The sequence below is a fragment of the Silene latifolia genome, unplaced genomic scaffold (assembly GCF_048544455.1).
Source record: "Silene latifolia isolate original U9 population unplaced genomic scaffold, ASM4854445v1 scaffold_180, whole genome shotgun sequence".
Taxonomy (NCBI): domain Eukaryota; kingdom Viridiplantae; phylum Streptophyta; class Magnoliopsida; order Caryophyllales; family Caryophyllaceae; genus Silene; species Silene latifolia.
Window position 1 is genome coordinate 176,076 of NW_027413151.1, and position 21,690 is coordinate 197,765.

General features: G+C 38.4%; 1 protein-coding gene across 1 annotated transcript; it reads left to right on the forward strand.

Moving 5' to 3' along the window:
- Positions 1–8,092: 8,092 nt before the first annotated feature.
- LOC141638112 (uncharacterized) lies at positions 8,093–8,575 on the forward strand. The gene has a single exon (XM_074447539.1). The coding sequence runs from the start codon at positions 8,093–8,095 to the stop codon at positions 8,573–8,575; it is 483 nt and encodes a 160-aa protein (XP_074303640.1).
- Positions 8,576–21,690: the final 13,115 nt, after the last annotated feature.

Here is a 21,690-nt window from a genome sequence, read left to right on the forward strand (position 1 = left end):
CCTTATAACTTCAACATCATTTTTGTGTCTCATATGCTATCTTTGAATCTATAGTGTATTTATTCTAAAGATAGAGTGGGAGAAAAATGAGGACACAACACACGAGACAAGATAAAATTGTATACTTGTGTAAATGAAGATCTACGCAAGAGAGAATGATTTGAATGAAGGTATATCTATTCACATAGTATACCGAATAGATGAGATCTATGGTCTCAAGTAAGTTCTATATGACAAAAGAGACCAAGTGAAGTAATCGGAAGAACATATTCTTATGATAACTACACGAGGAGACCAAAAGAAAGTTTTGGAAGAAAAATGACTAATGTAAAGTCTTAACGAGTTTTTGACTAAGGTTATGAATTTTTTGACCAATAGTTTCAACCTTGTGATTTACTTTAAGAGCCTAAATGAATCATAGTAATATACTAGTTATGATCGAGTTGCAAAGAATGATATACCGATATCTTCAATGGCCAAAGTTTTAACCACGCAAATGTCATTGCTTAACCTCATTATGAAATGGTTAAACCTCCTTCCAAAAGGGTATTTTCGAAGGACGTGTTCTTGATATTATTTATATTTGAATAATGACATTGCTACACATCATTATGACATGAGTGTGTTGGAGATTTAAAATCTCTTTCCGTAAGGTTAAGATGAGACCTCTTCGAAATAGGTATTTTGAAAGGATATGATGGGAACATATATGGTTTTATATTAATAACTTGGCAATGCAATTTATGTTTCAATTCTTGAAAAGTTTCGATTGAGAAGTCAATTTCGAAATATGTATAGTAGAATTGAGTGGGAGTTAGGAAATTCTCATGTGAAGACATGGAATTTAGTGGGAGCTATCATCCTTCGAATGTTTACAACTCATTACTCATTGAAGAATGACGAGCTAATACCTTCCTTCATAAAGAAGCATTTGAGTTTTCAATTCTGGATGAAAATGGACTATGATGAATCCAATTACATCAAGGGATGTTGGATTAGTATTAAGAGATACACATCGTATCAACATTCACATAGGTTATTCATGTAGATGAAAATGGAATTGCCATTAGCAGTCATGGTCGTTCATTGAACCTATTAACGGTTGATCTCATGATTATTAGTAACTAATGTTTTCGCCATTAGAATAATCATGTACATGTCCAATTATGAATCATATGCATAAGAGCATGATGATTGATTGGTAAGCCATAATAGAAACGTCATGAATTCTCGAGTAGAATCCGATGAGCGATTTCAGTGTTTGACGGAATGCTCTATTGTGTGTCAAGAGGTTTCACATATTATAGAAAATCCGAACACATATAAGGATTTGTGAGAATCCCAAATCTTTCAAGCCTAGAAAGAGAAATAAGAAGTTTTGAGAAAGATGCTTAGTTGAATAAGAGGTTATTCAAAAATAATCTTTCCTAGTTAAGCTAGGACTTGTGAGAAGTGCTAGGCTAATAATCTTGACAATTTGTTACAAGACTCTACAAAACATGTACCTAGTGCATCGTGTGTGGATGGAGTACTTGATCAGTACAAGTTATATCATTCATCACAAATTCGTTCGTTATGTGATAATCGATAAGAAAGTTCTTTCAAGTTAAAGAACCAAAACCAAGGTCGGGAACCTTGATGTGTACTTGGTAAGATTCATGCTATGAAAGAGGACATGAATGTAAAAGAAAATGCAAGTGTAAGAAGTTTGAACACATGGACACATGGCATGTTAAACTTCTATTGCAATCAATAAGTGTTTACACTTACGATATACATCACAAGGTTGTAATATGATATTGACTACCCGAGTGTGATGTCGACATTTGTCGTTTGAGTTATTATTAACTCACCTTGTACATTGTTATATCCAAACGGGTTGTGGAGACAATTGAACCCCGTTAAAGTAAACACGGATTAACATTGTATTTGCCCATAGTTACTAGTATGAGGTGACGTCTCGAAGTGACTAGAGTGTGATGCGATTGATGGCAAGTTCAAGTGCCATAGAGTCATGTGAGATGACTAGTCGATCACATAGGCAGCGGTATTAGGAACATTTTGTCGGGCCTAATGACCGCTTATAGAGTTCTGGCAAATTTATATAGCATGGTCGTGGCGAGAGCTACTATAGTATTCAAATGAGTCGATTCTTTTGACTAAAGACAGTTCACCTAACATGGCACGATTTGGATTAACTTTGATTTGTGTTACTACGACCTTCGTAAATGGGGTCAAATGGGCATATTTTGGGTTATGATGGTTGTGGCTAGTCGAAGGGAATGAGTGCGATAGGAATTGTCCACCCCTAGTCAGGGTTATAACAATATCTCAGGGCCACTCGAGGAGTAATGAACTGGAAATGCGTGGCCACGCTCGGAAGGTATCTATGATAGATAAATCCGGTCAATCAGTTATTCTCCAGATCGAGGAAACCACTCTCGATATGATCACTTGCAAGTACGACCTGAAAGACACCTTGCATTGAGTGGGAGATAGTAATAGGACAAGAGAATTGGTGACGCACACTTGTCGAGGACAAGTGGGAGATTGTTGGAATATGTGTCCTCCGACAATAATGCGATCACGACTGTTGATCATGATGATCACATGTTTAAATCTCATTATAAAGAATACAATTTGGAAGTAATATTTTACTGTCAACTGGTCAACATATATCGGTAATGGTTGGCTGACTAGAGTTTGACATTACTGTCGTGCGACGGTGGTGATCATTTGATCCCCTAGGTCATACCTATAGGGCAACACTCTTAATTGATCATTTAATTAATCGTATAATGTTACGAGTTAATTAAATTACTTGAAAATTGACGGACGATTTTGGAAGTAAAATTTACGTATCATATTGAAATGTGATTAAATGAGATACGGTCTGAGTAATCGAATTGTATCATTACTCGGATGAAATTATTGTTTACAGAAACAGTTGAATTTGAATGAATTATTATAAATACGATTTATAAATTGGTAAAATTTTTGGTACAAGTAATTATGAAATTACTAAGTCAATTTTTGTATGTGACGTATTTTTAATAATACGTTGATTTTTAATATGTTAAAAATACACAACCAATTTATGCTACATGTGACATGTGACATTTTTGACAATTGACAAAAATAATATGGATTCCATATTATCCATATGGACCGAAAATTAGGAGAGGATTGAGCTAATTATATGTTGATTTTAATTAGTGGAAGACATAATCATTCTTTGATAGCCTAGCCATGCAACCCTAGTTTGCATTGTGAAGGCAAACTAGTGCATGCATTGGCTCAATATTTCCTTCCCTCCTCTTCCTTGCCCGGTTTTTCACAAGGGAAAAACAAAAGGTTTTTGCCTTATATTTTTCATTATACACTACATTCATTAGTGTGGAAAAATTATTATTCATTCACTCATCAAAAATATAAGATTTTAGAAAGATAAAATTACTTCCTTCCTCTTCTCCTCTAACCAGTTTTAGAGAGACAAAATACCAAATTATTTTGGGTCATTTTTCACAAGATTAATATTGTACTAGTTCCTATAATATTAATCTTAATTAAGAGAAAGCTTTGGGTATTAAGCTTAGGGAGAGATCCTACACTTGGATCTTGGTTCTTCCATTAAAGGAAAGCTCAAGAACAAAAGAAAAGGAGATTTCTTTTGTGCCCATAAAACCGAAACATCCAATGTAAGAACATGATTTCTCCTCTATTTTACTCACTTGTTTGCATGCATAAAATCCATCTTTAATTTTATGACAAATTAAGTTAAAACATATATGAATATGTAAGTATATAGATCTACTTTTCCTTCACAAAGTTCACATCAAAAGACACACCCTCATACTCACAAAGGCTAAGAGTTTTGGCTTACTCAACCTCATGTCTTCATCATCAAATACCACACTTTCATACTCACAAGAGCTTAGAGAGATTGGCTCTTCCCAATTCTCATCAAAGGTAAATCCTTCAAACTCTCACTCACGATCAATGTCCAAGGAATGGTGGGGAGTGATTGTTCGGGATTCTTTCATTTGGGCAATTTGAATCTCCAATTCCTCACCTTGGGTAACAATTCCTTGAAGAACATTGTCCCTCTTTTGGCTTTCCTCTAGCATTTGTTTGAAGAAGTTTTATTGATCTCCCATCATTTGGAGAATCACATTTTGAATGGGTTCATCTTCTTCTTGTGGGTATGTGTGAAAGTGCTCATATTGTGGCATTTGAAATTCATTACGAAGTGGGTATTGGGTGGGTGGTTGTTGTGGATAATGGGTGTGGTGATTTTGGTGGAAAATTTTGGGGTAGTAGTTAGGATTTTCATTGTATGAGTAGTAAGGTAGGTTTGTGTTGACTTGCTCCTCAAACTCCCCATACCCATAGTCATACTCAAAAGATCCACCACATACTCCATATGTCAAGTCTTGAGCCATCATAGCTAAGATAAGGAAACAACTACAAGCATGGAAACTACACAAAAATGGTAAGAACTCACCTTGAGGAACAAGTTCCTCAAGGTGAAAGCAAAATCAAAATAGACAAACAAGTAAGAACGTAATCGCATAGCACCATCCCCGACAACGGCGCCATTTTGATGGGTAGATTGTTGTCGGGTCTCCCAATCAAACATAGTTATATTCTCAACAAACAACTAGTTAGTGGTTAAATCGAGGTCGATCCATGGGACGGTGTGCTTTGGGTTCTAAGTCTATCTATCTCAATTTATGCTAGTGTCATAATTGTTTGGGTTTGTAGTTGTGTTCTAGACTAATACAAGCAATAAAGTAAAACAAGCAATAAAATGGAGGATTTAAACAAATGATTAAAAATGCTAGGATATCATGGGTTCATAGGGGAATCATGGGAGTTGACTATACAAATATGTTCATAATGTTGCAAGCAATTAATGTTGTAAAGGAACCGAGTTGGTTTATGTCTTACGGTTCTTAGGAAGAGTTGGGTCCCAGAGCCGAATCGATTAGATTGTACAACACCTACAAGTCGACTTACTTTCCTCCTAATCACTTCTATGCATGGTCTAACAAAACCTGAGTTGGTTTATACCTTAAAAGTCAAGTTGAATAGATAAGAGATGGTTATAAATGCAAGGATTCATAGCCTTAGCATTTCATCAAACATAGCATGTGCATAGGTTGACATCACAACAAGCTAAAGGGAAATGCAAGTATTTCGGAGAGATGAGCATCCTTGCTGAAAACGCCATGGTCCGCTCGTACACAAAGGTAGGACGCCCGGATTCTGGGCAGGTAGGATGAGCGGCTGAAGGTCAGGACGCTCGGATTGTAGGGGCATAGGACGAGCGGCTTGACCCTTTGGACGCTCGGATTGCTGTTCAGAATGATTCCTCTCGCATACTTCTTATTCTTGCAATATTGGTCTTTAGTTCTTGCCTCTTCTTCCACATTCGTTCAACCAAGATCGTCAATGTCCTTCCAAACAAGCTCAAGAGATGGGAATTTCTGCCTAATTGTCTCCTTTCCTACAAAACAAGCACAAGTCGATAGGAAAGCAAAATAGAAAGCAATTGACGGATAAAATGGCTATGAAATGTTATATTAGTATGCAAAATGGGCTCAATTAGGGGACTAAATGTGCGCAAATATGAGTCACATCACCCATCCATTATAAAACCACCCACTCCCAATATAAAACCACTTCCCGACCACTTGAAGTACATTTTTCTTGGGAAGAACAACACCCTACCCCTCATAATATCAAACCAACTTGAGGGTGACCAAGAGAAGTGATTAGTGGATGTATTGCACAAATACAAGGAAGCTTTTGGGTGGAGCATTACGGATCTTAAGGGGATAAGCCCAAGCATATGCATGCACAAGATCCGGTTGGAGGGAGAAGCAAAGCCGGTTAGGCAACCACAAAGAAGATTGAATCCACCAATGATGGAAGTCGTGAAAGAAGAGATCATCAAATTACTCCAAATGGGAATCATCTACCCCATTAGCGATTCTCAATGGGTAAGTCTCACTCAATGTGTGCCGAAAAAGGGTGGGGTGACGGTAATGGAGGGCAAGGAAGGAGCTTTAATTGCCACTCGGATTTAAACCGGGTGGAGAGTTTGCATTGATTATCGCCGCCTAAATGCCGTGCCATTTAAAGCCCATTTCCCCTTACCTTTTCTAGACCAAATGCTAGAGAGGCTAGGGGGAAGGAATTCTTTTGTTTCTTGGACGGATACTCCGGGTACTTTCAAATCCCCATACACCCGGAGGATCAATCCAAGACAACATTCACATGCCCTTTAGGAACATATGCATACCGAAGGATGCCCTTCGGTTTGTGTAATACTCCGGGTACATTTCAACGATGCATGGTGAGTCTTTTCTCGGATCTTGTAGAAAGAGTCTTAGAGGTCTTATTGGACGACTTCACCGTCCATGGAGACAATTTTGAAGCTTGATTGGACCACCTAACTATGGTCCTATCACGATGCACGAAGTCACACCTTGTGTTGAATTCCGAGAAATGTCACTTTATGGTTAATAGCGGCATCGTGTTAGGACACATAGTCTCAAAGAGAGGGATTGAGGTGGATGTGGCTAAGGTTGAAGTAATAAAAAACTTGCCATATCCCACTAATACTCGGGATATAAGGTCGTTCCTAGGACACGCGAGCTTCTACCGTAGATTTATTAAAGACTTTTACAAGATTGCTTACCCCTTGTGCAAGCTTTTTCACAAGGATGTGGAGCTTGTTTTTGATGATGCTTGTAAGGTGGCATTCGATTCTTTGAAAGAGAGGCTCGTGACGGCCCCGATAATTCATGCTCCAAGATGGGACCTTCCTTTTGAAATCATGACTGATGCTAGCGATTATGCCCTTGGCGTGGTTTTAGGCCAAAGAGAGGGGAAGGTAGCTCATGTGATACAATATGCTTCTTCACTTTTGAATGATGCTCAACGAAACTACACCACCACGGAAAAGGAATTCTTGGCGGTGGTGTATGCCATTGAAAAGTTTTGGGCTTATCTATTGGGTGCAAAGGTCATTATTTATACCGATCACAAATCCATAAGGCAACTCGTAGATAAGAAGGACACCTAATGTGATGGGTTCTTTTGTTGAGTGAATTTGACATCGAGATCAAAGATAAGCAAGGGAATGCTAATGTGGTAGCCGATCATTTGAGTAGGCTTCACATCAATGAGGATCTAGTGAAGACCATGGGACTAGTGGATGGTATCTTACCACATGAATCTTTATTTGCTATGAAAGCCGTTGAGCCGTGGTATACTAACCTTGTCAGCTACATGGTGACTAGGAAATTTCCCACATCCTTGTCTTCTAGCCAACGCCATAAGTTGAAGAGTATATCCCGCTACTTCATATGGGATGACCCCTACTTGTGGAAGATGTGCCAAGATAATATCATCCGACGTTGCATTCCGGATGTAGAAATCCCCTCGATCCTCCAACATTGTCATGAGTACGATTGTGGAGGGCACTTTGGTCCTCAAAGGACCGCCCGGAAGATTTTGGAGTGTGGGTTCTATTGGCCAAATATTTTCCGGGATGCTCAAGCTTATGTGAAGACGTGTGATCGGTGTCAACGATGTGGAAACATCTCTCGACGGCACGAGATGCCCCAACAACCTATCCTCTTTTGTGAAGTATTTGACGTGTGGGGGATCGACTTCATGGATCCCTTTCCGAATTCAAGTGGGTTTCTTTATATCTTGCTTGCGGTTGACTATGTCTCGAAGTGGGTGAAGGCGTTCTCCACAAGAGTTGATGATGCCAAGACCGTGTCTAGCTTTATTCAAAGCTTTATCTTCTCAAGATTTGGTTTCCCAAAGGGCTATCATAAGTGATAGGGGGACGCACTTTTTCAACCAGGTTATTCAAGGATTGTTGAAGAAATATGGAGTCCTTCATAAGGTCTCCATCGCTTATCACCCTAAAACAAACGGGCAAGCGGAAGTGTCCAATTGTGGGATTTAAGGGATCCTTGAGAAAACGGTGAACCCGGACCGGAAGGATTGGAGCAAGCGGTTGGATGATGCATTATGGTCATATCACACGGCGTATAAGACTCCTATTGGCATGTCTCCCTATCGTCTCATATATGGGAAGACATGCCACCTCCCGGTGGAAGTTGAGCACAAAGCCTATTGGGCTATCAAGTCCTTCAATCAAAGTGTGGATGAAGCGGGGTTGCACCGGAAGTTGCAAATTCAAGAAATGGAAGAAATCCGGTTAGACTCTTATGACAACGCCGTGATTTACAAGGAAAAAGCTCGGATATGGCATGACAAGATGATATCCCGAAGAAGCTTTAAGGAAGGAGACAAGGTCCTTGTGTTCCAAAATCGGTTCAAACTTTTTCCGGGCAAGTTGCGATCTCGGTGGTTCGGTCCTTACATTTTCAAGAAAGTACATCCACATGGGGCGGTGGATGTAGAGACTCCCAACTTGGAAAAGTTGATTAAAGTTAATGGACAACGAATCAAAGTCTACCATGAAGGAATGCAAGGCCTTGAAGAAGAAGAAGAGATTCGATTAGAGGATCCCGTTTACAAAGATTAATCCTCATGAAGCATTATGTCGAGCCATCGACATTAAATAACGGCAAATTTGTAAATATTCTATCTCCAATTAATTGCTTTCCTAGTGTAGTTCATTACCGTAATTTATTTCCTTGCATTTTAATTACGTTTTAACTAATTTAATTTGCATTGAAATTTAAAAAGCACTTGAGGTTTCTTAAATGATGTAGTAATTTGCAAAAACTGTAACACCCCACGAATTTTCCGTTTTGGCATTTATAATTTAATTAGCCATTTTATTATTTTATTTGTATTTTAAAATCTTTTTTATAAAAATGCGGCTTTACATGTAAAATAATATTAATGTTGATAAAAAAAAATATCCGTCTAAAGTTTGTAGTAGGTCCGGGTTATATTTTAGGGTAAAATCAACTTAAAATGATAGTTTGAGCCTAAGATAACTTTGGGCCTTCATCCTACTCTTTTCCTTCCACCCATATAAGAGCTTAAACCCTATCTTCTCCCTCCACCATTCATTTTTCAGCAACAAACACACAACTACAACACCATTGTTACACAACTTCCACCTCCTTCACTAAAATGGCCATAAAACCTTCGTTTCTTATCGGTTTTCAACGATTTTCACGCCTATCTCTTCCTCTCCTCGACCTCCATCTTCCTAGGTAAGAAATATCTTGACTTTCCCTCACCCTTGCTGCTGGCCGTAACATTTGTGGCACGATTTTCGAGGTCTTACTTGGGAACTCGGTTCTTGAGCTTCCTTTTGGGCAACCGGCATGCTTTTGAGTCGGAATCTTGCATTTTGAAAAAATAATGAGGTAACGGTGATGGGTTACTCGGTATTATGTCATTTTTATGTTTATATGTTATGTTTTATTGTTATAAGCTAGTAATTGTGATTCTTATGAGATTATATGTGTAGTTGTTTAAGATGGATTTATACAAGATTTACTTGCTTAAATTGAGTAAAGATGGTATCCTTGGCTTTCTTATGAGACGGGTAATTAGATGTGGTTATTGTTATATGTCACTAGTATCATTACTTGCTTAAAGTTTCGGTTTTGAGACGATTCCATTTAGCTTGCTAAAGTTGCATTTTTTAGACTATTTTGGGTGACCCGTGTTGGCCTGGAACCCGTTGTATTTGACCGGTGCGACTTCCAATGCCACTGAAAATATGACAGATGGACCGGCGTCGAAAAATTAGGTGGGTTAGCCACATGAATCACTCGATTCGGAGTCCGTATGAGTAAATGGCGCCCGTTTTACCGTTTCAAGTTCTATAAATATATATATCCTTTGTGTATGATGGTTGTATATGCTTTTTATTCGTATCATGACCACAGTTTTCCCTTGTTGACTCGTATATGCTTATGGGTGGTTCGGATTTTGGTTTGTTTACGTTTTGCCTCGTGTTCCGTATTAGTTAATTCATTTGTTATCGGTTATTTATACTTTGTTCAAGTAACATGTAAATGAGAAATGAAACGTTTATTCATAACCGCTCACTATATTTTATAGATTGGGTTCACTATAATTTATATGGGAAATTTACATACTTCCTCCTTTTGAGCTTGTTATGTTTTAAATGTTGGACTTCACATGATTACATGGTTGGACTTTGCATGATTAACTTGATGGATTTCCTGTGACTTCAAGTATTTGGTTTTTATGACTTGTTTGATGGGCTCATAAAGGAGTCGCTTGAGTTGGTCACATTTATCCTGTAGATTGCACATAACGTAAATTAGTCATTATCGCTTATTATATTGTATTTAACCGGCATGTTAAATTATAAAATGGAATATTTATTAACATAATGCAAGTATGAGATATTTATTATAAATAGTTTTTTGTAGTGAGTCGTATTCTTAATAATGTCTAGTATTGTTCGGTTGTGTGAGTCTTGGTCCTATCGGACACTAGGGGTGAGCCATAGGCCCTCTAGTTACGATATGATCGTCGGGATTGATATTCCTATCCGTACTTATGGCCAGACGCAAGCTATAAGTATGAATGTGACGTTAATAATCCCGTCTCTGAGTCTTGGTCCTATCGGATACTAGAGGTGAGCTATAAGACCTCTAGTTGCGATATGATCGTCGTCCTACCAGGAGGTTGGGGTCTATGATGTAGTCTTGTGTGTGGTATCTCGGACATGCTTTCAAGGTAGCCTCTAAGTCGGATACTCCGTCTACACTTTGTGTTGGTCTTACACTTGTGAGTCGTATTCTTGTAGAAATGCCATAATACCATCATATGTGCTTGACATGCATTTACGCCCTACTTGTGCTGTTCTGGCAAGTACGGGTTTGGCCTACTTGTGTTGTTCTGGCAAGTGTGGTTTTGGGCCACTCGTGCTGTGCTGGCAAGTGAGTCTTATCTTAGTCTTTCCCCCACTTTCGTGCTGTTCTGGCGATGGGGGTACTCGATCTCCATGAGTAGTCGAGTCTTGGGTGCGTGATGTGCTGGCGCACGTCGAATCGGGATGTACACCCGAGAATCTGCAGATTTAGACTAGGACCGTATCATTATCGTAGTCCTACCCGGGGAAATTATAGTCTAAGAGTAGTAAATGTCTTGCATTATTTGGATGGTTACTTTGGTCATATCTCCTCGAAATACGTGCTCGTGGCTAAGTGGTCGTGTCTGTTTCCTTGTCTTTCTTCTCCGTTGATTTTATTGTTGCTTATGCCTTACTTGTTTATTCCATCATTTCTTTTATCCTTGTTGGGTTAAACACGTATAATCCCATGTTTAGTTATAAGTCGATTCACTCATAACTTATCTAATATGATTATTTGTTCATGTTCTTTGTTATGTTCGTATTGACATAATGTGGCTGGGAGAACCCTGAGTTACTCCCCACTGACTGTGGCTTTCATGTTTACATGAATGACAGGTTTGTGAAGATGCATTTGTGGGGTTTAGACGTGTGAGCTAGCGAGCACCTTGGACTAGTAGTCGGTTTAGTAGAATTGCTTAGACTCACCTTTTATCATTTATCATTTGAGGGATATATTTTCCCTCACCTTGACTACCACGTTTGTATAATTTAAATATTTATTTCCGCATTCTCTACTTATGTTTTAGGTTTTAATGAATCCGCTCTTTAAACTTTAAAAGTTTCAAAAAAATTCCTAATTTCCGCTTGAATTTATAAGCTATATTTTCCGCGTTATAGCGGGGGTTCACAAAAACCCTCTTGGAAGGCGTATCCAAGAGGAGATGAGAGCCGGGTTTAATGTACAAGTTCATTGGAAGAAGCAAAGAAAGGGGAACAAGGAAAAAGGGGGCCAAATTTGGCTAAGTATGAAAATGGGAATTAAAAGGAATTAGGAGCAAAACTGCGAGTTGGTGCGCAGCCTGCGTAAAGGGTCTGCGCAGCTGCGCCCGATTGCGCAGGCAAGACCAAAAATTGCGCAGCCTGTGCAGGTCTGATTTCCGCTTCTTTACCTTTCCCAATCCCGTCATATTCATCATTATACACACCCTTTCATCGAGGGAAAAAAACCCTAATACCCACTCTCAATCACTCCAAAACCCATCAAATTACCTCATTTCATCATCAACCCTCAAATCCGTTCACCAAATTCTTCATATAATTCGATTGTGCCGTGAAAAACACAATCAAAACACCAAATTTCTGACAAAATCCCCATATTCCCCAAGAACCCTAAAATTTTCCGGGTCAATTTGAAGCTTTTACAAGTGGATTTACGGGTCACAAGGGGATTTTTACGTAACATCCATCATTATTCAAGCAAGTTTGAGAAGTTCCGGGGAGGTATAACAACTTTCCTCTACTTTCTTTGTTTCACATTAGTTTAATCCGATTTACATTAGTTAGTTGGGTTAAATTCTTGCTTTTGTTGATTATTGTGGATTGTTGTCAAAGATTTTCTGTTAGGGAAGGAACAATTCGACATAACCACCTTAAACAAGCAAGTTTTTGCTAGTGCACATAGGTGTTTGTTGAATTGCCCCATAGACAATTTTTTAGTTTTTGGTGGTTTTAAGTGTCTTTTGAAACTTTTGTTGGACAAGAAAAATGGTTTTCGGAATTGGAAAAGGGAAATCAAAGAAGAGAGGTGAATCCTCCACTCAAGCACAATCTGATGCACCACCACCACCACCTAAAGCTTTTCGGGGGGATGAGGGTTTGCCCACACAATCCAAAAATTTCTTCAAGGCCCTTGAGAGCAAACCTTTACATGTATCAAAATTTCTTCACCCCGGGACATTGAGGGATATGGGAATTTATGACCAAACCTCTGCTTTCCTAACCAATGTGGGGCTTGAGAGGTACATGAACCTTCAACTTAACACTTACCCCGCCTATACTTTGGAATTCCTAGCTACCTTACATGTCACGGGGGAAAAGGAGAGTGCAAGGGTAAACTTACGGTTGAATAAAGTGTGGCATACTCTCACTTTTGAAAGGGTGAGGGAAATCATTAGAGTCACTAGACCACCCTCCTCCATTAACCCACAATGAACGGCATTGAATGATGTACGGGTTGGCCTCACGTGGAAGACTCATATGACAAATAATGACAAAACCTCCGCCATCACAAACCCCCCCATCCGCATCCTTACCCGGATGATATCTTGTTTCTTCTTTTCGATGGGGGAGCAAACAAAACTCAATGATGGTGTGCGTGAGTGCATATGGGCAATGTTACCCGAGGGGGAGGGGGTACCGGATTGGGCAAGGCTCTTTGTGGTGAGTGCGGCTAAGCATAGGGAGAAAAAGGGGAGCATAAATTGTGGGGGATTAGTCACCCTCTTTGTGGCTAGCTTGGTGGGTAACATTCCCGAAGACTAACCTAGGGTGTGGGGCAACAACCTATACAATGAAGAGGGGTTAGTTGAGAACCACATGATCAAAGTCTTGGACACTCTCCCATGGAGTTGTTATTGGTTGGGGGAAGGGGATGTACAACACATGAGGCCACCCATGAATGGCCCCCTTCTAAGTGGGTTGAGAGCCCGAGACTTCTATTGTCCCGCCGAGGGAAACCTACCCAACCCACACCCACAAAGAGTGCACAAGAGAAGAGCCATTGAGCCATCCCATGGTCCCCAACATATGAAGGAAAGAGAGGTTGAGATTATTGAAAGGGGATTTTATGATACCCGCCACATCCCTTCATCCTACCAACCACCTCAAGATACCCCTATGTATGAATCCAGGTGTTCCTCAAATCCCACCATGGAACCTAGGCAACATCAAATGTTTCAATACTTTGAAGATACCCGAGGAACCTTGGCAACTATAAGTGGGAGGGTTGAGAGCTCTCATACTTGGCAACAACAACATGGGCCAAGGTTGGAGAGCTTGGAACAGTTTCAACATGCCTTTGAGGAGCACAAAAGGTTGGGGGATGAGGCCGAATTGCCTCAAAGAAGAACGCTTAAAGGGATTGTTAAAAGACAAGAGGGGAGTCCTATACTTGGCAACAACAACAAGCCAAGGTTTGGGCGGAGAATCAAGATATGTGGCAAAGCCAAAATGAGTGGAGGGAACAAGTTAGTCAACAATTTGGGGTGTAAAATGAAAGGCACCACCAATACCTTGAAGATTCCTACCATGACGCCCAAGCTCAAGAGGATTCCTTTGGCCTCATTCGAGGCCTCTTTGACATGTCTCTACACCATCATGAACCTCAATACCAACCCATCATAAATCAACAACAAGTGGATGACGCCCATGAGAGGGCAAGGAAAGAAAGAGAAAGAAGAGAAAGAAGAAGAGGAAACCGAGGGGCATATGAGCAAGGTGAAGGCTCGGGCCCCTCCCACAACTATTTTTGAAGAATTTGGCACTCCTCCACATTGAGGACAATGTGAGATTTAAGTGTGGGGGAGTGAGTGAGTGTAATATATGTAAATTGCTCTTTTTTCAATGCAAGAATATATATAAAAAAAAAAAAAAAAAAAAGAACGAAATCCCGGCTAGGTGAAAACCCACAAGGGTGGGCACCTAAGGCAAGATTGGGAAGGTGGCCGAGGACGGAATGAAAACCCGAAAGGGCGTTCCGGACAAAATGAAAAATTGAGTTGCGAGCCACTATGAGAGGAAAGGAAAAGCTAAGGTGAAAACCCGAAAGGGCACGTTGGGCAAAATGAGGGATTTTCAACAAAAAAAATGAAAAAATAAAAAAAATTGAAAAAGCAACACCAAAAATATGAAAGGACAAGAAGGGAGTGATAAGGAGGGTCTTGGAAGGAGGCTAGTTTTAGGAGTTAATTTCTTGTTGTGTCACAAAAATTTGCTTCAAATTGGTGGTCTTTCCGATTGGCTACTTGAGTTGTTGATTCTTAAGGGTGTTTGGCCAACCAAGTAGCATGATCTTGCATTTACATGGAGTGATAAGGGGGTGTTATAAGTAGTGATGAGTTGTGATTGATAGGAGGATGAGAGGTCACTTTGCTATTGCCTTGGGATAAGGCAAGAGTGACCATTACTACTTTGGTGATATAAGAAGGGTGGAGTTGAGTTATGAGTTGGGTTGGTGGTGTGTCGTGTCCTTGTTTGAGGGAGATATAAGGCGGGGGAGCGAGTGAAGATGATGTGTTAAAATTTGAGTAAAGTTCTTTTCTTCTTAATTGGTGGATTGTGTAAGAGAGAGATATAAGAAAGAAGAGGTAAGGGAAGAGTGATCATTCACTCCTACACTCTCTTGTAGAATATATATTGGCTTATTTTGGGTTTTGCTCGGGACTAGCAAAAGTCTAAGTGTAGGGGAGATTGATAGTAGTGTTTTGTGTCAGTTTAAGAGGGTGATTTTATCACCCTCGTGTCTTTTAATATGTGTTTTTAAGTATGCTTTTCCTAGTATTTGATAATCGGTTATGATGTGGCAACTTGTCCATTTTACCTCGATTTTATAATTGATTTTGATGCACGGAACCCGAGGATCAAGGAGAACCTTTCAACGGTCAAGCTAAGGCACAAGCGGCTCACACATGGCCTAATATCCAGCTGGGAGAAGTGAGGAGTGAAGATTAGAAGAAATGAGAATAATTGAAGAGGTCTAGTTCTTGGAAATTAGAAGTCCAAAGTGCGAGCCCAGGCGCAGGCTGCGCAAACATGGTGCGCAGCTGCGCACGATTGCGTAGGCAACAACGTTTTTGCGCAGGCTGCGCAGCTCTGTTTTACGGGGCCTTCTAATCTTCTTTTGGGCTTCTTAAGCGGAAATCTTTTTAGGTTTTCGTGCAGCCCTATATATACCCAAGAGTTTGAAGACCTGGAAACATCATACAACATCATATCATCTCATCTAATCTCATCATTTAGGGTTTGAAGCTTGTAATAATTTAGAAGACTTTCTTATTCAAGTTGTAATCTTTCTTTGTATTTTGGGTTTATGAAGACTATGGAAGGCTAAATCCTTTCTTGCTTGGTGTAATCCATTTCAAGTCTTCGACTTTATCATTGTATTGACTCTTTACTCTCTAATCTTTCATTTATTTCAATTTCTAAGTTTGAATGCGATGATGAATGTTTTGTTATGAGAAGTAATTACCCTTTCCACTTTAATGTTCATCTATTGCTTATTTGTTGCAAAGGTCCTTACTTTTGTGATAACTTGTTGAAGCATCTCATAATTATTGTTATCTTGGCTTAGAGTATCAATCTTTGTGAAAAGAAATTGTTTGTATCATTGGGTTTGTTGGCTTAGACATGCTCTTTTGATATCCCATTTACTTTCCTCTTGGTTGTGTTCTTCATGCTCTTGGCTACAATTCTTACATGGCTTAGTGTTGGAAATTGTAGTTTAAGTACCATTATCATTGCTGGCTTAGATAGTGGTGATCAATTTCTTGAGGATTGTTGTTGGGTGAATGAAATTGGAGAGAAAAGAGTCTTGCTTTGAGAAATGTTGATGCTTGTAGGATTATACCAAGTTTTCATCTCTTATAATTGTTGCTTGCATACCAAGTGTTTGTTGCCTTGTTTCTTAGGAAAAATCACATCATTTCCATTTTGTCACTTGTTTTCTCCATGCGAATTCTCCTCTTACGTGTCTCAATTGTTGTCCATTGTTAATATCCATAGTTTGTGTTTAGTCTTGTGTTTTGTTCATTGTCATTAGTCTAATACAAGCTTCTAGTCTTAATCCCTTCTCTTGGATTCGACCCTTACTTCCCTTTACTACTATTTTTATTGCATAGTGTAAAGTCGAGTTTGGTTTATAAATATCTAATTTAGTAGCTTAATTCTAACATTTCCGACACCTAGCTTTATGCTTATCACAAAGTTTCCATCTAGTGTGCTTTATCATCTATAGGAATCATTACTTATTTGTTAGCTTAGTTGTTAATATTTCTCCTCCATCATGGCGTATTTCCTTAAATCTAGTTAACCAATGAGTCATTTTGTTAGAGCCTCCTAAGAAGTAGTTAGGACATATTAATATATCATATTAAGCACATGCTTAATTCTTACTTTCGAGTTACTTGATAAACCTTCATTTCCTGCTTTATCTTGTTCGGTTTATCAGTGACTCACGTAAGTCTAAATCGTCCTGCAACCGGCCTGTTGTCATGCTTGAACCGCTAGATTCTACAAATCATCGTCTAATAGTTTGCCTTGTCTTTAGATTTAAGTTAAAAGTTGCTGTACAAAATAACAAAAAAATCACGTGCTTACGGCTGGCAAAAAAAAATCATTTCCCTAATTTGAACAGTTTTCTAAAAAAATATTATCAAGCATTATTTGAAAAAAAATTCTGCTTGTTTTTATCCGTACTTCTTTTAATCTAGCATCACGACTCCTTTATCTTGTTCGGTTTACTAGTGACTCTAAGCCTGAATCGTCCTACAACCGGTATGTTGCCATGACTGAACCGCTAGATTATTATGTCAGGACTATGACAAATCATGGTCTATTAGTTTTCCTTGTCCTTAGGTTTAAATTAAAAGTCGCTATGGAAACTAACAAAAAAATCATTTTCCTAATTTGAACAGTTTTCTAAAAAAAATTATCGAGCATTATTTAATTTTTTTTTTTTGTTAATTTCTGCCGTGTTCTTTTTATTTGCTTATTTTGATCAATACTAGTATAGATTCCACGCAATGGATGCACGGTAAGTCTGATTCATCCTTCAACCTATTGACATGCCCGAACCGCTAGATTCATATGTCAGGTCTATGACAAATCATAGTCTAATAGGTATCCCTTGTGCTTTGGTTCATATTAAAAGGCTATGCAAAATAACAAAAAAATTATTTTCCTAATTTCAACAGTTTTCTAAAAAAAAGGGCAAGCATTATTTAAAAAAAAAAAAAAAATCTTAGTTTTGCCATGTTCTTTTGCAGTTGCTTGCTTTGATCAGAACTAATAGTATATGGGGCAATGCATGCACAATGTGTGTATATATATATATATCGAGAGGTTTGTAAGGGAGTTACTTATACAGTTTAAGTCAACACCTCATTAATTATTAATATTTCACTCCATTATATTTTGATATATAACAAAAAAAAATTGAAATTCAAAAATAATCAAAGAGAATCGAATAAAATTTTTTTTAGGGAAAATGTAAGCTTTCATTAAGATCAACACCAAACTATTACAATCTAAACAATTTCATACAAACATAACTTCAGCCATCAAGTTCAAAACCTAATGCTCTTAAGCCAATCTACATCCTTACTTGGAATCAAATCATTAAAGGACTCAATTCTAAGTTTACAGTATTATTAACTTCCTTCAATTCAATATCAGGATGCAGTAGTGATCCCTCAGCCTGACATAATTTCTTTTCAGCCATTTACTATAATAAACAGCCATGATTGCAGCTATGCTCATATCCATTCTGAACTTAGACCAGTTCCTCGCAGCAAACCAGTGTTATAAATCTGAACTCTGCAGTCTGAAATGGAGGACCTCTGATATACCATTCAACAACTTCCTGCTATATACACACTGCTGAAATAAGTGTGTATAAGTTTCTATACCAACATGACACAACAAGCATTCTGCATCAGGTCTCATACCAAGACTCCATAATTTGTGCTTCACTTGAAGAGCTTCACGAGTAATTAGCCAACAAATAAATTTGTACTCTGGTACACTCCATCTATTCCAAACCTGTTTGTGCCAAGTAACCTTAGGTAGTGTTTAGCAAATAAGAATTCATTTTGTTTACATGAATCTAATTCCAGAAAGTTGAAATGAAGATATTCAATTCCAATTCCAATTCCAATTCCAATTCCCAAAAGTTGTTTGGTTAACCCATGGAATTCAATTATAGATTTCAATTCCATACTAGTGTTTGGAAGACTCTTGGAATTCATTTGTTTTTCGAAAATACAAGCATTAATCTTTAACTCTAGTGTTAATCCACAGCAATCTCACAAATTTATCCGAGTCAAATTTTAAATCCTACAAACTTAGAGGTACATAGCTTAACACGAAAAAGACAATAAAGACTAGTAAATACTACTATCAGTATCACCAGCACCAAGGCACTCCAACACCCAATCTAGCTTATCATCGTTCGCAAGTGACTTCAACATCTCAAAATCAGACAAGGGGCCAGTCGTAAACTTTCTAGTATCCTTCATGACTTGATGTCGGCCAATCCCTTCGACATTTTTCATGACATCATGAATTTCTTGTGGGGTGGGTTTTGGATTCTCTTTTGGCTTACTTTGAACATACTCTCGGAAACCCTCCGTAAAACTTGTTAAAGCATCTGCCAACTTATCACGCTTTTGCTTCTTTGATTTCGAGGAAGACATGGACTTGTTTGAACTACCCCCTTTACTCTCGACATCGTCATCCATAGCTACGGCATGGTATGCTTGTGGCTTCCATTCACCATCCGCCTTGTTACCTTCTTTTAACTGATTATGCAATGCTCCAATCATTGTCTCATCCATTTGCTTGGTCCAAGTTACATAACCTCTCTTCTTAGACTATGTTGATGATGACATAGGTGCTTTCCCTTTGTTACTCATGGCCAGACCTGTTAAAAGAAGTGTGCATCATTGATCAGAATGTTACGTGATAGAGCAAAATTCAATACTGCATAAACACTTCACAAATAGAGTGTACTTGTTAATCCTTCATATATACTGCAATGGTTTTTTTAGTTTGTCATGCTGTAAAGTGATGCATATATTTATACTAGCCACTGGTTATAATTGATTCTGATTGTTAAACTAGAGGTACACTCCAAGCTGGGAGGGTTTTTGGAAGGTTCACCTCAAGAATTGATTATGGTGCAGTGAGTGCAGTAGCGGAATATTAAGGGGTAGTTGACTCTTGGTGGGTGGACTTTGGCAAAATTATATTCTACAGATTAGGCAAAGAAACTCATTCAAAAGTTTACCTTTATGATCTCCGGACTTGGTATTCTGCAAACATACTCAAAGCTAAATTATCTCTAAACGCATTCCACTCTTCTGTCGAGCGCACTGTTGAAACAAGTCCTACATCATCCTCAACCTCAGTTTCATCTCCGATTGAATTCGCTAATTCTTCATCAACCTCCGCCAACAAATCATCCTCATTCATATTTTCACCCCTCAGAAAATTATGAAGAATGAAACAGGCATTTATAATTCTAACTTATGTTTTCTTATCATAGAAACTACTTTTCCTAAGTATAGCCTATCGCTTCTTCAATATATCAAATGCTTTTTCGATGGTGTTTCAGGCTGAGGAATGACGCAAATTAAATAGTTCTTTGTAGTTGGTTGGGGTATTTCCTCTCCATTAGTTCAAATGATACCGAGTACGTTTGTAAGGAGCTAAGAAACCCGATCCATTTGTATAACCTAAGTCCACCAGATAATACTTGTTTGGAACAAGTTTTAGACCATTAGGTCTTCAAAGGGCATCATAAAGAACCCGACGATCTGATGCTGAACCTTCCCAACCCGGCAAAACATAGCTAAACCAAAGATTGTTATCACACGTAGCTAAAACATTAGTAGTAATATCACCTTTCCTATTTCTTTATCTAGGTCGGCCTTGCGCATAGACGGTCATTTCGATATGTGTCCCATCAAGCGCTCCGACAACCCCTTCAAACCATTTTCATTTACTATATGTGTCAAAATACAGTAGAATCTCTTTCTTTTATGTAATATTGTCCTATTTTCATCATAGCTCTAAGCACCATATGAAAATGACGACTCACAGTTTCTCCCGATCGAGTATACACAGACCCAATAGTCCTATTTTTCAAGTCATGGCCAAGAATATGAAGAAAATAGGCTACAACTTCCTTAATTGTGACATTTCTAGTACTCTTTAAACCCCCTTTGATTTGCAAAAAACGACACAATTTGTCAAAACAATGTCTATCCATTCGCAATTGTTCTCGGCATATGCGGTCGTTCATTAATGAATTCAACCAATATTTTCTTTTGTCAACACGTTCATGCTCACACCAAGCTATTTGTTTCTCTCGATAATTAATCTGACTCCATGAACATAATATTACACTGATAAAACCGAAAATAATTGGAAACAACTCAACTTCGTCATCATAATCTTCCCTAGCACGCTTCCTTGACTCAATGCCATTAAATTCGTCAGCCATTTTTTCCTTGTGTTAAAGCTCACAACCTAAAAACCCTAAAATCGTAAATTATATAAGTCATACTTACAAACTTATCCAGGTTTGACTACTACAAACCCTGAAACACCGCAAAACATTTACACACAGAAACCAAAGTTACATGGCAGTCAGTGAAGAAGGCAGTGAAGAACTACTGACTGATATTACTGAAGATGAGGCTACTAAAAGCAGTAATAACAACAACTAAACAAGAAAAAAAAGAGATGCTAGGTACCAACTTCAATTAATGTTACGAAAGCAACATAGCATCATTAAAAACAAAACCTATGTACCCACTTTTTAATATATGTATGTACTACTCTTAGATCATCACTATCAACATACAATTTCTATATAATGAAAACACATGCACCAAAGAATCTATTCAAACTATAGGAGATACAGGACTAGGATCGGTCAATTTGAAACATAGGCCCTGTTTGGTAATCAGAAGATTGATATTAGCAGAAACAGATTGGTCAAGCAGATTGGCCTTGTTTGGTAATCAGCAGATTGATATTAGTAGAAGCAGATAGGTCAAGCAGATTAT